The 15,460-nt window shown below is 42.7% G+C and overlaps 1 protein-coding gene across 1 annotated transcript in view; it reads left to right on the forward strand.

Moving 5' to 3' along the window:
• TMEM59L (transmembrane protein 59 like) overlaps nucleotides 1-15,460 on the forward strand; it is a 162,902-nt gene that overhangs the window by 91,774 nt on the left and 55,668 nt on the right. The window contains exon 4 of the mRNA XM_069738989.1: nucleotides 7,434-7,583. Within this exon, the coding sequence (XP_069595090.1) occupies nucleotides 7,434-7,583 (150 nt within the window). The remainder of the gene's footprint in view (nucleotides 1-7,433; nucleotides 7,584-15,460) is intronic.

The raw sequence follows: 15,460 nt of genomic DNA on the forward strand, positions 1-15,460 counted from the left end.
GATGCATGTACCTCATGTTCTGTGTAGATAAAAGTTGAAATACCCCATATAAGCTACTCTTACAAGTTTCTTCTGCGACCAAATTATGCAACAGTTTTATATCCCATTGTTTCATCATTTCTTTTATAGTTAGGTTTGGATTTCTCTTTCCCTTAGTAATAAAGACCTTCGTTTAAAAACTGCATTTTGTGTTTACTTGTGTTATCTTTTTCTAATATTTAAATTTGTCTGGTGATCTGAAATATTTAAGTGTGACAAACATGCAAACAAATTGAAAAGCAAGAAGGGGCAAACACTTTTTCACACAACTGTACATCTAAAACAATATTTTTCTTCCATAACTACAGGACAGAGTTTTAACATCAAAAATTTCATAAACTATAAACTGTAGCATGGCCGGTGCTATTTATTTATTAAAATGTACAGCATGTCATATACAATATGCAAATTGCACTATAGGACCTTTGAAACATTGCATCAGGAGACACATTCACCTAGGCACAATTGAGATCTGCCCACACTAACATTCATGGGCATAGAAAAAAATCTATAAACCAATTAGGGGAGGTAATTTTAAAAGGAAAATTTTGAACAGAGTCAAGTTAAACACAAGAACTCCGTTAGGTCTTAATGTTAGACAAGATCTGATCTTTATTATATGTAAAAATTCAAGTATTATACAAGTATGAATTAGTAGAAAAAACTGTAGTATAATTACTAGAATAATTTTCCACTAAAATTGTGAACCTGCAGTTAGTAAACAGACATCTGCAACTATCTGCCACAAATTATGATTACTTACTGGTAAATTGTAGTAAAAAATACAGTAGTATAAACTGGTTACTACAGTAGGTTTTCATTGTGGATACCACTGTCCCTAATCTAGCCCTATCAGCTAATCTAAAATATTATTTTTATTTGATTCTTTTTTTTTTACACTTTTTGAAAAACAAACAAACAACTGTATGCTGATCAGTGATGTCAACGACTGATCAGGGGCTTCAGAATACACGCACGGAGGTGGTACAAAGGGAGAAAGGAGGAAATGGACAGGAAACAAAAAATCTTGGTCGGCGTTCAGCGACAGAAGAACGTGTTCACAAAAGTGGTGCCAAATGACAAAAAACGCCAAAAATCAAACAATCAATTCCTGTTCAGCACTCTTTTTCAGAAGGGTTTGGTGAAGGGATTTGGGGAGGGGTTAGGCTGGGGTCACACTAGCGAGTTGCACACGGACCAATGATTCTCTATGGGGCAGCTCCTATCTGCCGTATATATTTCTCTGCCATATTTTACAGGCATAGAAAATCGCAGCATGCTGCGTTTGTCAGCGTATTGCGCAAAAAATCCGCCAATGAAAGTCAATGGGGGTGAGAAAAATACGGATTGCACATGGACCAGCAGTGTGACTTGCGAGAAATACGCAGCGGTGTTCTATAGAAAAGCTGGCAATTCAGCGCAGTGTACAGTAAAATCACACTGACAGGTTAGAATAGAATAGCTAAAATACATGTCTACACATAGAATAGGTATATATATATATATATATATATATATATATATATGTCAGTGAGACACACACACATATATATATATATAATGTATTTATATTTCATACAGCGCTGCATAGCAGAAAAGCCGGTAATTCAATTGCCGGCTTTTGCTATCTCCTTCCCAAACACGACAGGATATGAGACATGGTTTACATACATTAAACCATTTCATATCCCTTATTTTTTAACATATTCCTCATTAATAATGTTCCAAGTGTCTGTGTGCAAAATTTGGGGGCTCTAGCTATTAAAATAAAGGGTTAAATCACGGAAAAAATTGGCGTGGGCTCCCACACAATTTTCTCCGCCAGAGTGGGAAAGCCAGTGACTGAGGGCAGATATTAATAGCCTAAAGAGGGATCATAAATATTGACCCCTGGCTAAAAACATCTGCCCCCAGCCACCCCAGAAAAGGCATATCTGTAAGATGTTAGCCTCTCTCTTCCCACTCCCGTGTAGCGGTGGGATATGGGGTAATAAAGGGTTAATGTCACCTTGCTATTGTAAGGTGACATTAAGCCAGGTTAATAATGGAGAGGCGTCAATAAGACACCTATCCATTATTAATCCAATAGTAGTAAATAGTTAATAAAACGCACACACATTAGGAAAAAAGTATTTTATTGAAATAAAGACACAGTGTGTTGTAATAGTTTATTATACTCTCAATCCAATTGAAGACCCTTGTCACCTGAAGCAAAGTTACAAAAAAAAAAATCAACAATATCCCATACCTTCCGTCATTCAGTCTTGTCCCACGCAGTAAATCCATCTGAGGGGGTTAAATAATTTTATAAGAAGGAGCCTGCTAATGCAGCCGCCCGCCCTGCCTGTAAAAACTGGGGAATGAATGGAAAGCAGGGGAACGTAGCTACCTAGACTTGCGGTGCTGCGCCCCCTGCTGGTATAACCTCAGATGATCTCGAGCGTGAGAAAATATTCAGAAAAATTCCCACGCTCTCACTGACATCTGACATATATATATGTATATATATATATATATATATATATATATATATATAGACTGTATATATGTTTCCATGAATATTTGAGCCCATGGACCCATTGTATGTCCGTTTTGCAAGCTGGCGAGAAAATCTCGCTGTACGGATGCCATACAAATTACATACGGAGGTTTACATGCGCAAAATACGCTGACACACCCTGCCTACGGATGACATACGGATCACTATTTTGGGAATATTTCTGCGTATTACGCATGTAAAATACGGACCGTATTTCCCTACGCTGAGTGTGACTCCGGCCTAAAGGTGAGGAGTGAGGGATTGGAGTGGATTAGAAAAAGCGGGACAGGAACAGAATAGGAACGTCTTCATTCTTCAAGTCTTCAATAGCAGCAGAAGTGATGGCACTGTCTAAAATAGCCTGGGTACAATTTAATTTGCCAAAACATTGCAGCAGAAGTGATGGCACTTTCTAAAATAGTCTGGGGTACAATTTAATTTGACGAAACATTGACATTTTTGTGATTGGCTATCAGAAACAACAGGCACCATCATGTGATTACCGTGTCTTCGGATACAGTGCCTGCATGATCAGCATGACTGTTCATCATTGGTTGGGAACTCCTTCTCAACCATGGCGTATAGGTATATGAAATGTTGTGAAGGAGTTAAAGGTATTTTTTATGGAATTTTCGGTGTAGACACATTTTTTACATGTTTATGCCATTATTTGAAGTCTAATAGTGCAAATGCTGCGCTTCTAGTCAATATTTAGCAACAGACTTTAAAGGAATCATGTAGACAAGAACAGAAAATGCGGCAGCACTCACCCATCTGTGGTCCAATTCTTTATTCAAAACGTGAAAAAATACAGCCTTGCGGTCCGAGGGAGTGCAGATGGACGGGAGGTGAGCAGGTGAACGACGACGGCTGTTTCGCGCTGATCCAAGCGCTTCTACGGGTCTCTTGAGAGTGAGTGGGTGAGTGCTGCCGCATTTTCTGTTCTTGTCTACATGTTTGCATCTATCTTCCATGCGAGCACCCCCTATACTGAAGTCAGTCTGTCACCACTCACTGCTGCTGATCTGCCGGAAGAAGGAAGGCTGTGCAGCTCACTTTTTTCTTTTGCTTTTAGACTTTAACCCCTTTACCCCCAAGGGTGGTTTGCACGTCAATGACCAGGCCAATTTTTACAATTCTGACCACTGTCCATTTATGAGGTTATAACTCCGAAACGCTTCAACGGATCCTGGTGATTCTGACATTGTTTTCTCGTGACATATTGTACTTCATGATAGTGGTAAAATTTATTTGTTAGTACCTGCGTTTATTTGTGAAAAAAACGGAAATTTGGCAAAAATTTTGAAAATTTCGCAATTTTCAAACTTTGAATTTTTATGCAATTAAATCACAGAGATATGTCACACAAAATACTTAATAAGTAACATTTCCCACATGTCTCCTTTACATCAGCATAATTTTGGAACCAAATTTTTTTTTGTTAGGGAGTTATAAGGGTTAAAAGTTGACCAGCAATTTCTCATTTTTACAACACCATTTTTTTTTAGGGAGCACGTCTCATTTGAAGTCATTTTGAGGGGTCTATATGATAGAAAATGCCCAAGTGTGACACCATTCTAAAAACTGCACCCCTCAAGGTGCTCAAAACCACATTCAAGAAGTTTATTAACCCTTCAGGTGTTTAATAGGAATTTTTGGAATGTTTAAATAAAAATGAACATTTAACTTTTTTACACAAAAAATTTACTTCAGCTCCAATTTGTTTTATTTTACCAAGGGTAACAGGAGAAAATGGACCCCAAAAGTTGTTGTCCAATTTGTTCTGAGTACGCTGATACCCCATATGTGGCAGTAAACCACTGTTTGGGCACATGGGAGAGCTCGGAAGGTGAAGGAGCGCCGTTTGACTTTTCAATGCAAAATTGACAGGAATTGAGATGGGACGCCATGTTGCGTTTGGAGAGCCACTGATGTGCCTAAACATTGAAACCCCCCACAAGTGACACCATTTTGGAAAGTAGACCCCCTAAGGAACTTATCTGGATGTGTGGTGAGCACTTTGACCCACCAAGTGCTTCACAGAAGTTTATAATGCAGAACCGTAAAAATAAAAAATCATATTTTTTAACAAAAATTATATTTTTGCCCCCAATTTTTTATTTTTCCAAGAGTAAGAGAAGAAATTGGACCTCAAAAGTTGTTGTCCAATTTGTCCTGAGTACGCTGATACCCCATATGTGGCAGTAAACCACTGTTTGGGCGCATGGGAGAGCTCGGAAGGGAAGGAGCGCCGTTTGACTTTTCAATGCAAAATTGACAGAAATTGAGATGGGACGCCATGTTGCGTTTGGAGAGCCACTGATGTGCCTAAACATTGAAACCCCCCACAAGTGACACCATTTTGGAAAGTAGACCCCCTAAGGAACTTATCTAGAGGTGTGGTGAGCACTTTGACCCACCAAGTGCTTCACAGAAGTTTATAATGCAGAACCGTAAAAATAAAAAATCATATTTTTTCACAAAAATTATATTTTTGCCCCCAATTTTTTATTTTTCCAAGGGTAAGAGAAGAAATTGGACCTCAAAAGTTGTTGTCCAATTTGTCCTGAGTACGCTGATACCCCATATGTGGCAGTAAACCACTGTTTGGGCGCATGGGAGAGCTCGGAAGGGAAGGAGCGCCGTTTGACTTTTCAATGCAAAATTGACAGGAATTGAGATGGGACGCCATGTTGCGTTTGGAGAGCCACTGATGTGCCTAAACATTGAAACCCCCCACAAGTGACACCATTTTGGAAAGTAGACCCCCTAAGGAACTTATCTGGATGTGTGGTGAGCACTTTGACCCACCAAGGACTTCACAGAAGTTTATAATGCAGAGCCATAAAAATAAAACAAAATTTTTTTCCCACAAAAATTATTTTTTAGCCCCCAGCTTTGTATTTTCCCTAGGGTAACAGGAGAAATTGGACCCCAAAAGTTGTTGTCCAATTTGTCCTGAGTACGCTGATACCCCATATGTGGGGGGGAATCACCGTTTGGGCGCATGGGAGGGCTCGGAAGGGAAGGAGCGCCATTTGGAATGCAGACTTAGATGGAATGGTCTGCAGGCGTCACATTGCGTTTGCAGAGCCCCTAATGTACCTAAACAGTAGACCCCCTAAGGAACTCATCTTGATGTGTTGTGAGAGCTTTGAACCCCCAAGTATTTCACTACAGTTTATAACGCAGAGCCGTGCAAATAAAAATTTTTTTTTTTTCCACAAAAATTATATTTTAGCCCCCAGTTTTGTATTTTTCCAAGGTTAGCAGGAGAAATTGGACCCTAAATGTTGTTGTCCAATTTGTCCTGAGTACGCTGATACCTGACATGTGGGGGGGGAACCACCGTTTGGGCGCATGGGAGGGCTCGGAAGGGAAGGAGCATCATTTGGAATGCAGACTTAGATGGATTGGTCTGCAGGCATCACATTGCGTTTGCAGAGCCCCATTTTTTTATGGTTTGGCGCTTTTATACGATAAAAACTATTTTACAGAAAAAATAATTATTTTTGCATCGCTTTATTCTCAGGACTATAACTTTTTTATTTTTTTGCTGATGATGCTGTATGGTGGCTCGTTTTTTGCGGGACAATATGACGCTTTCAGCGGTACCATGGTTATTGATATCTGTCCTTTTGATCGCGTGTTATTCCACTTTTTGTTCGGTGGTATGATAATAAAGCGTTGTTTTTTGCCTCGTTTTTTTTTTTTTTTCTTACGGTGTTTACTGAAGGGGTTAACTAGTGGGACAGTTTTATAGGTCGGGTCGTTACGGACGCGGCGATACTAAATATGTGTACTTTTATTGGGTTTTTTTTTATTTAGATGAAGAAATGTATTTATGGGAATAATATTTTTTTTTTTCATTATTTTGGAATTTTTTTTTTTTTTTTTTTTACACATTTGGAAAAATTTTTTTTTACTTTTTTACTTTGTCCCAGGGGGGGACATCACAGATCAGTGATCTGACAGTTTGCACAGCACTCTGTCAGATCACTGATCTGACATGCAGCGCTGCAGCCTTCACAGTGCCTGCTCTGAGCAGGCTCTGTGAAGCCACCTCCCTCCCTGCAGGACCCGGATCCGCGGCCATCTTGGATCCGGGGCTGGAGGAAGCAGGGAGGGAGGTGAGACCCTCGCAGCAACGCGATCACATCGCGTTGCTCCGGGGGTCTCAGGGAAGCCCGCAGGGAGCCCCCTCCCTGCGCGGTGCTTCCCTGCACCGCCGGCACATCGCGATCATGTTTGATCGCGGTGTGCCAGGGGTTAATGTGCCGGGGGCGGTCCGTGACCGCTCCTGGCACATACTGCCGGATGTCAGCTGCGATACACCCGGCCACGATCGGCCGCGCTCCCCCCGTGAGCGCGGCCGATCGGCTATGACGTACTATCCCGTCCAGGGTCAGATAAGCCCAGGGCACCTCGACGGGATAGTACGTCTAAGGTCACAGAGGGGTTAAAGGAATATCTAGCCACATCATGAAAATGCCACGAAAAATCCCCAAAACACTAAAACACTGCCTCTGAATCCGACTTAATGCTGGTTTCACACATTCGTGAAAAAGAGCTCATTTTTACATTTAACTTGAGTTCAATGCTTCATAGCACTTTGGACATCACTGAGCTCAGTTAAATACCTTCTAGATTTCATTCCTTTGGGGACAGACAAACTGTCTTATTCCACCAGGTCCACATACTAAAAGTTATTTTGTTCTTTGATCAATCTCTTGGTTATTGGCTAGGCATGGGTGCTGTCAGGCTATCTCCATCTCGATTCACCATCATACTGTGTCAATTATATTTTGATGTCTTGTCTAGTTCCTTAATATTTTCATTCATCCCTAAAATGTAGATGCTGGATCTCAGACTTCCCACTTCCTTTTCTATGCTTGACCTGATCTCTGGCTTCTGCAACGACATTGTGAGTTCAGCTCAGAGCTTCATTTCATCTACCTGGACTTTCTACCTGCAGTCGGATGATGGAAAAGTAGTGGTGTTTCAGGTGAGTTGTAAATTCTACTTCAAATACCAACTACTTTTTGTGTTTCTACATAATTTTACATGTCACTTAAAGGGTTTTCCAATTACCCAATTTATCATTTATTTACAGGTAGGTTTTCGGTCTGAGCGCTAGGAACCCCTTTGATCATGAAAATGTAGAACCCCAGCCCCCTGTATGAATAGAGTGGTAATGAGCATGCTGGGCTGATAGAAATAACTGAGCATGATTCTGGAGATCAGTACGTGTCCCAGCAGTCAGACCAGCTAATTGCACTTATCAATCTATTTTGTGGTTATAGGATTATGCAATTATGTAAAAAACATTTAAAGAGCCTCCTTTCATTGCATTTTTTTTAAACATATAATTCACTGAAAACGAAAAAAAAGAAATGTCCATAGAGAATGATAGCAATTTTCAGCATGATCTGGTGAAACTGAAGTGTCTTACTTGACTATCCTGAGAACTCATCACTCCTGTCCATTCCTGTCATTACAGCATCAGGAGAGAAGGAGAATTACAGTATGGAAGCGCCTGTAGAAGTGAAGATCATCATGGGGGCAACGTTTGTCACATATAACACTCTGGATCTACTGCATGTATCAGGGAGTAAGGAGATTGAAGGTGTATCCCAATATCTGTGGTAGGTCTAGAGCGTTGTATATGACTATCGCTTCTCCCAGGAGATGGGTCCCCCAAACCATTCCCCGTCCCTCCAAGCCTAAAGGCCACAGCGAGTGTCAGGGACAAATATCCTCTTCTAGCCAAAGCCAAAAGAGACCTGATTTAACTTCCAGCATCTGCCTGAGTTGCCACCCAAGCAAGAAACTTGCAGCCTTCGACTGTTCTCCCACCCTCAGAAAAGGGGAACCAAGGTGCTCCCCTCCTTGAAGAGGAGAGCCAGTTGTCAAGGGGGAACGTAACCTGATGGCCACAAACTATCCCCCTGCCCTAGCTCTGCCAAGAGAGGAACCCTTGAAGCAACGGCATCGTGACAAAATCCTATTGACTAGTAGACACGTGTGTAAAGAGTGACACACAGTGAAAATAAATATAAAAATGAATAGTGAAGGTTACTCAAAGTAATACTGATCAGACCTTCGACCGGGAATTTAAATAATTCCCCATCCTAAAGCCAAAAGGCTCGGGAAAGGGTATGGGCTAGAAGAACGAAGTGAAGTGCAAGTACTACTTGCTGAAATTCATGTGGGTTACAAATCCCAGTAAATTAAGAAACCCCAGCATCACCATTCATCGGGCACTTTATACTTCGGGCTTTCAATCTTCCCTGACCAAATGACCTCAATCCTAGGGAGCCATGCTTTCCACCAGATGACTATATGAGCCACCTGGTGTACGAACAAGCATACCAAACCAAGTGTGCAGTGTATCAATGTACTAGCTGCTTTTTTCAAAAGATAAGGGGATCTTAGCCAAATGGCTGACATACGTTTCTTCCATAATGATCTTCCTTGCACCAGGCTCTCACATACTGCAGCTCTCCTGGCACTGTAATGACATGAAGCAACTGGAGTGTGGTGTTCTCAGTGTGACTTATTGAGTCTAACACATCAAGTCTAACAAAATCATGCTAAAATGGCAACAGAAAAAAAAAACCTTAACCCCTTTACCTCTCAAGCCTGTTTTCACCTTCATGACCAGGCTAAATGTTACAATTCTGGCCAGTGTCACTCTATGAGGTATGACATACAGTGGTGTTCAAAAGTCCTGCATAGGATAAATTTATCGATTTTTCAAGTTTTAAATGTGTTCTGTCGAATATCTTCGATGCTAATATGACATATTATATATGGTTTTGTTCAGAATACAATTTTGCATTCTCTCCCTGTAATATTTTTAGCTTTTGAAGCAGTTTTGCCTGAAATTATTGCAACAATATGGGAATTGAAAGCAGAACTAAATATTGTACAGCTTCAGATCCAAAATTAGCCAATCACAGATGAGGTTCTTGTGACCAATCATAACCGGGATATGGCAGCCAATCACATTGCATTACATTGCATCACATCTGCTTGCTTTGTTTGTTTGTTTTATCTGTTGGTCTATCTAGTGAATCATACTGTAGAGTTTTATGATGGGAGCCTTCAGATTTTTGTCAGCGGAGGATCGTGTGCGAGTTGTGGTGCTACATGAAGAGGGTTATACTGGCCCCCAGATCGCAAGGAAGGTCGGCTGTTATCAGAGTACAGTCGTAAGAATTTTGCAGAAACATAAGCAGCTTGGAATTACCCAGGACAGGCCCAGATCTGGTCGGCCCAGAAAGTCAACTAAAAGGGAGGATAGAGTACTGATAAGAACATCCCTTGCCAATGGAAAGCTCACCTCTCCTCAGCTTCTGCGAGAATGGCAAGAAAAGTGCAATATTGAGGTAGCAACATCAACTGTTAGGAAGAGATGTTTGGAAGCAGGATTGAGAGGGGGCAAGGCCCGAAAGAAGCCATTGATGACAGCTGTTGTGAATTCTGTGGCTGAATTCACTCCTGTGGTCACAAGTGGTACTGCAGCTTCTGAGCTTCCTCCCTCAGGTGTTTTGGTGAGCTCGTTAACTGCTTCATTACTTAACTCCGCCTGATGCTGCTATCCTTGCTCCTTGTCAATGTTTCAGTGTTGGATCTGAGCTTCTCCTGATTGTTCCTGTGACCTGCTGCTCTGTATAGCTAAGTGCCTTTTGCTTTTTTGTTGCTTTTTTTCTGTCCAGCTTGTCTTTTGTTTTGCTGGAAGCTCTGAGACGCAAAGGGTGTACCGCCGTGCCGTTAGTTCGGCACGGTGGGTTTTTTTTTGCCCCCTTTGCGTGGTTTGCTTTAGGGTTTTTTGTAGACTGCAAAGTTCGCTTTACTGTCCTCGCTCTGTCCTAGAATATCGGGCCCCACTTTGCTGAATCTATTTCATCCCTACGTTTTGTCTTTTCATCTTACTCACAGTCATTATATGTGGGGGGCTGCCTTTTCCTTTGGGGAATTTCTCTGGGGCAAGTCAGGCCTATTTTTCTATCTTCAGGCTAGCTAGTTTCTTAGGCTGTGCCGAGTTGCCTAGGTAGTTGTTAGGCGCAATCCACAGCTTTTAGTTGTGTTTAGGATAGGATCAGGTGTGCAGTCTACAGAGTTTCCACGTCTCAGAGCTCGTTCTTGTATTTTTGGGTATTTGTCAGATCACTGTGTGCGCTCTGATCGCTAAGCACACTGTGTTTCTGGATTGCCTTCATAACACCTGTCATTAGCAAACATAACAGTACAAGGAGCCTAACTAATGATTCTCAATAGAGGGAAAGAAAAAGTTCTGACATCATTTTTTTTTTTTCTGCTCTGTGTTCACTTTTTTTTTTTTCCCCTAGACATTTGGGTGATTCTGGACACAGGTGTGGACATGGATATTCAGGGTCTGTGCTCTTCAATGGATAATCTCGTTATAAATGTACAAAAAATTCAAGATACTATTGATCAGAAATCTATGTTAGAACCAAGAATTCCTATTCCTGATTTGTTTTTTGGAGATAGAACTAAGTTTCTAAGTTTCAAAAATAATTGTAAGCTATTTCTGGCCTTGAAACCTCATTCTTCTGGTAATCCTATTCAACAGGTTTTGATTATTATTTCTTTTTTGCGCGGCGACCCTCAAGACTGGGCATTTTCTCTTGCGCCAGGAGACCCTGCATTGAGTAGTGTCGATGCGTTTTTCCTGGCGCTCGGATTGCTGTACGATGAGCCTAATTCAGTGGATCAGGCTGAGAAAAATTTGCTGGCTTTGTGCCAGGGTCAGGATGATATAGAAGTATATTGTCAGAAATTTAGGAAATGGTCAGTACTCACTCAGTGGAATGAATCTGCGCTGGCAGCTTTGTTCAGAAAGGGTCTCTCTGAGGCTCTTAAGGATGTCATGGTGGGATTTCCTATGCCTGCTGGTTTGAATGAGTCTTTGTCTTTGGCCATTCAGATCGGTCGACGCTTGCGCGAGCGTAAATCTGTGCACCATTTGGCGGTACTGCCTGAGGTTAAACCTGAGCCTATGCAGTGCGATAGGACTATGACTAGAGTTAAACGGCAGGAATACAGACGTCTGAATGGTCTGTGTTTCTACTGTGGTGATTACACTCATGCTATTTCTGATTGTCCTAAGCGCACTAAGCGGTCCGCTAGGTCTGCCGTCATTGGTACTGTACAGTCCAAATTCCTTCTGTCCATTACCTTGATATGCTCTTTGTCGTCGTTTTCTGTCATGGCGTTTGTGGATTCGGGCGCTGCCCTGAATCTGATGGATTTGGATTATGCTAAACGTTGTGGGTTTTTCTTGGAGCCTTTGCGGTGTCCTATTCCATTGAGAGGAATTGATGTTACACCTTTGGCCAAGAATAAACCTCAATACTGGGCCCAGCTGACCATGTGCATGGCTCCTGCACATCAGGAAGTTATTCGCTTTCTGGTGTTGCATAATCTGCATGATGTGGTCGTGTTGGGGTTGCCATGGCTACAAACCCATAATCCTGTATTGGATTGGAATTCCATGTCGGTATCCAGCTGGGGTTGTCAGGGGGTACATGGTGATGTTCCATTTTTGTCGATTTCATCATCCACCCCTTCTGAGGTCCCAGAGTTCTTGTCTGATTATCAGGATGTATTTGAAGAGCCCAAGTCCGATGCTCTACCTCCGCATAGGGATTGTGATTGTGCTATCAATTTGATTCCTGGTAGTAAATTCCCTAAAGGTCGATTATTTAATTTATCCATGCCCGAACACGCCGCTATGCGCAGTTATGTGAAGGAATCCCTGGAGAAGGGACATATTCGCCCATCGTCATCACCACTGGGAGCAGGGTTCTTCTTTGTAGCCAAGAAGGATGGTTCGCTGAGACCGTGTATTGATTACCGCCTTCTTAATAAGATCACTGTTAAATTTCAGTATCCCTTGCCATTGTTATCTGACTTGTTTGCTCGGATTAAGGGGGCTAGTTGGTTCACTAAGATAGATCTTCGTGGTGCGTATAATCTGGTGAGAATCAGGCAAGGAGATGAATGGAAAACTGCATTCAATACGCCCGAGGGTCATTTTGAGTATCTAGTGATGCCGTTCGGACTTGCCAATGCTCCATCTGTGTTTCAGTCTTTTATGCATGACATCTTCCGTGAGTATCTGGATAAATTCCTGATTGTTTACTTGGATGACATTTTGATCTTCTCAGATGATTGGGAGTCTCATGTGAAGCAGGTCAGAATGGTTTTTCAGGTCCTGCGTGCTAACTCTTTGTTTGTGAAGGGATCAAAGTGTCTCTTCGGTGTGCAGAAAGTTTCATTTTTGGGGTTCATCTTTACCCCTTCTACTATCGAGATGGATCCAGTTAAGGTCCAAGCCATCCAGGATTGGATTCAGCCGACATCTCTGAAAAGTCTGCAAAAGTTCCTGGGCTTTGCTAATTTTTATCGTCGCTTCATCTGTAATTTTTCTAGCATTGCCAAACCATTGACCGATTTGACCAAGAAGGGTGCTGATTTGGTTAATTGGTCTTCTGCTGCTGTGGAAGCTTTTCAGGAGTTGAAGCATCGTTTTTGTTCTGCCCCTGTGTTGTGTCAGCCAGATGTTTCTCTTCCGTTCCAGGTCGAGGTTGATGCTTCTGAGATTGGAGCAGGGGCGGTTTTGTCACAGAGAGGTTCTGATTGCTCAGTGATGAAACCATGTGCTTTCTTTTCCAGGAAGTTTTCGCCCGCTGAGCGTAATTATGATGTGGGCAATCGAGAGTTGCTGGCCATGAAGTGGGCATTCGAGGAGTGGCGTCATTGGCTTGAAGGAGCTAAGCATCGCGTGGTGGTATTGACTGATCATAAGAACTTGACTTATCTCGAGTCTGCCAAGCGCTTGAATCCTAGACAGGCCCGTTGGTCGTTATTTTTTGCCCGCTTCGACTTTGTGATTTCGTACCTTCCGGGCTCTAAAAATGTGAAGGCGGATGCTCTGTCTAGGAGTTTTGTGCCCGACTCTCCGGGTTTATCTGAGCCAGCGGGTATCCTCAAGGAAGGAGTCATTGTGTCTGCCATCTCCCCTGATTTGCGGCGGGTGCTGCAAAAATTTCAGGCGAATAAACCTGATCGTTGTCCAGCAGAGAAACTGTTCGTCCCTGATAGGTGGACTAATAAACTTATCTCTGAACTTCATTGTTCGGTGTTGGCTGGTCATCCTGGAATCTTTGGTACCAGAGAGTTAGTGGCTAGATCCTTCTGGTGGCCATCTCTGTCACGGGATGTACGTACTTTTGTGCAGTCCTGTGGGATTTGTGCTAGGGCTAAGCCCTGCTGTTCTCGTGCCAGTGGGTTGCTTTTGCCCTTGCCGGTCCCAAAGAGGCCTTGGACACATATTTCGATGGATTTCATTTCTGACCTTCCCGTTTCTCAAAAGATGTCAGTCATTTGGGTGGTCTGTGATCGCTTTTCTAAAATGGTCCATCTGGTGCCCTTGGCTAAATTGCCTTCCTCCTCTGATTTGGTACCTTTGTTCTTTCAGCATGTGGTTCGGTTGCATGGCATTCCTGAGAATATTGTTTCTGACAGAGGTTCCCAGTTTGTTTCAAGGTTTTGGCGAGCCTTTTGTGGTAGGATGGGCATTGACCTATCCTTTTCCTCGGCTTTCCATCCTCAGACTAATGGCCAGACCGAACGAACCAATCAGACCTTGGAAACATATCTGAGATGTTTTGTTTCTGCAGACCAGGATGATTGGGTGTCCTTTTTGCCGTTGGCTGAGTTCGCCCTTAATAATCGGGCCAGCTCGGCTACCTTGGTTTCTCCATTTTTTTGCAATTCTGGGTTCCATCCTCGTTTCTCTTCAGGACAGGTTGAGTCTTCGGACTGTCCTGGTGTGGATTCCGTGGTGGATAGGTTGCAGCAGATCTGGACTCAGGTAGTGGACAATTTGATCTTGTCCCAGGAGAAAGCTCAACTTTTCGCTAATCGCAGACGCCGTGTGGGTCCCCGACTTCGTGTTGGGGATCTGGTTTGGTTATCTTCTCGTCATATTCCTATGAAGGTTTCCTCTCCTAAATTTAAACCTCGTTTTATTGGTCCGTATAGGATTTCTGAGGTTCTCAATCCTGTGTCTTTTCGTTTGACCCTCCCAGACTCCTTTTCCATACATAATGTATTCCATAGGTCGTTGTTGCGGAGATACGTGGCACCTATGGTTCCATCTGTTGAGCCTCCTGCCCCGGTTTTGGTGGAGGGGGAATTGGAGTATATTGTGGAGAAGATTTTGGATTCTCGTGTTTCTAGACGGAAACTCCAGTATCTGGTTAAATGGAAGGGTTATGCTCAGGAAGATAATTCCTGGGTTTTTGCCTCTGATGTTCATGCTTCCGATCTTGTTCGTGCCTTTCATGCGGCTCATCCTGGTCGGCCTGGGGGCTCTGGTGAGGGTTCGGTGACCCCTCCTCAAGGGGGGGGTACTGTTGTGAATTCTGTGGCTGAATTCACTCCTGTGGTCACAAGTGGTGAGCTCGTTAACTGCTTCATTACTTAACTCCGCCTGATGCTGCTATCCTTGCTCCTTGTCAATGTTTCAGTGTTGGATCTGAGCTTCTCCTGATTGTTCCTGTGACCTGCTGCTCTGTATAGCTAAGTGCTTTTGCTTTTTTGTTGCTTTTTTTCTGTCCAGCTTGTCTTTTGTTTTGCTGGAAGCTCTGAGACGCAAAGGGTGTACCGCCGTGCCGTTAGTTCGGCACGGTGGGTTTTTTTTTGCCCCCTTTGCGTGGTTTGGTTTAGGGTTTTTTGTAGACTGCAAAGTTCGCTTTACTGTCCTCGCTCTGTCCTAGAATATCGGGCCCCACTTTGCTGAATCTATTTCATCCCTACGTTTTGTCTTTTCATCTTACTCACAGTCAT

The sequence above is a fragment of the Ranitomeya imitator genome, chromosome 1 (genome assembly GCF_032444005.1).
Source record: "Ranitomeya imitator isolate aRanImi1 chromosome 1, aRanImi1.pri, whole genome shotgun sequence".
NCBI lineage: Eukaryota > Metazoa > Chordata > Amphibia > Anura > Dendrobatidae > Ranitomeya > Ranitomeya imitator.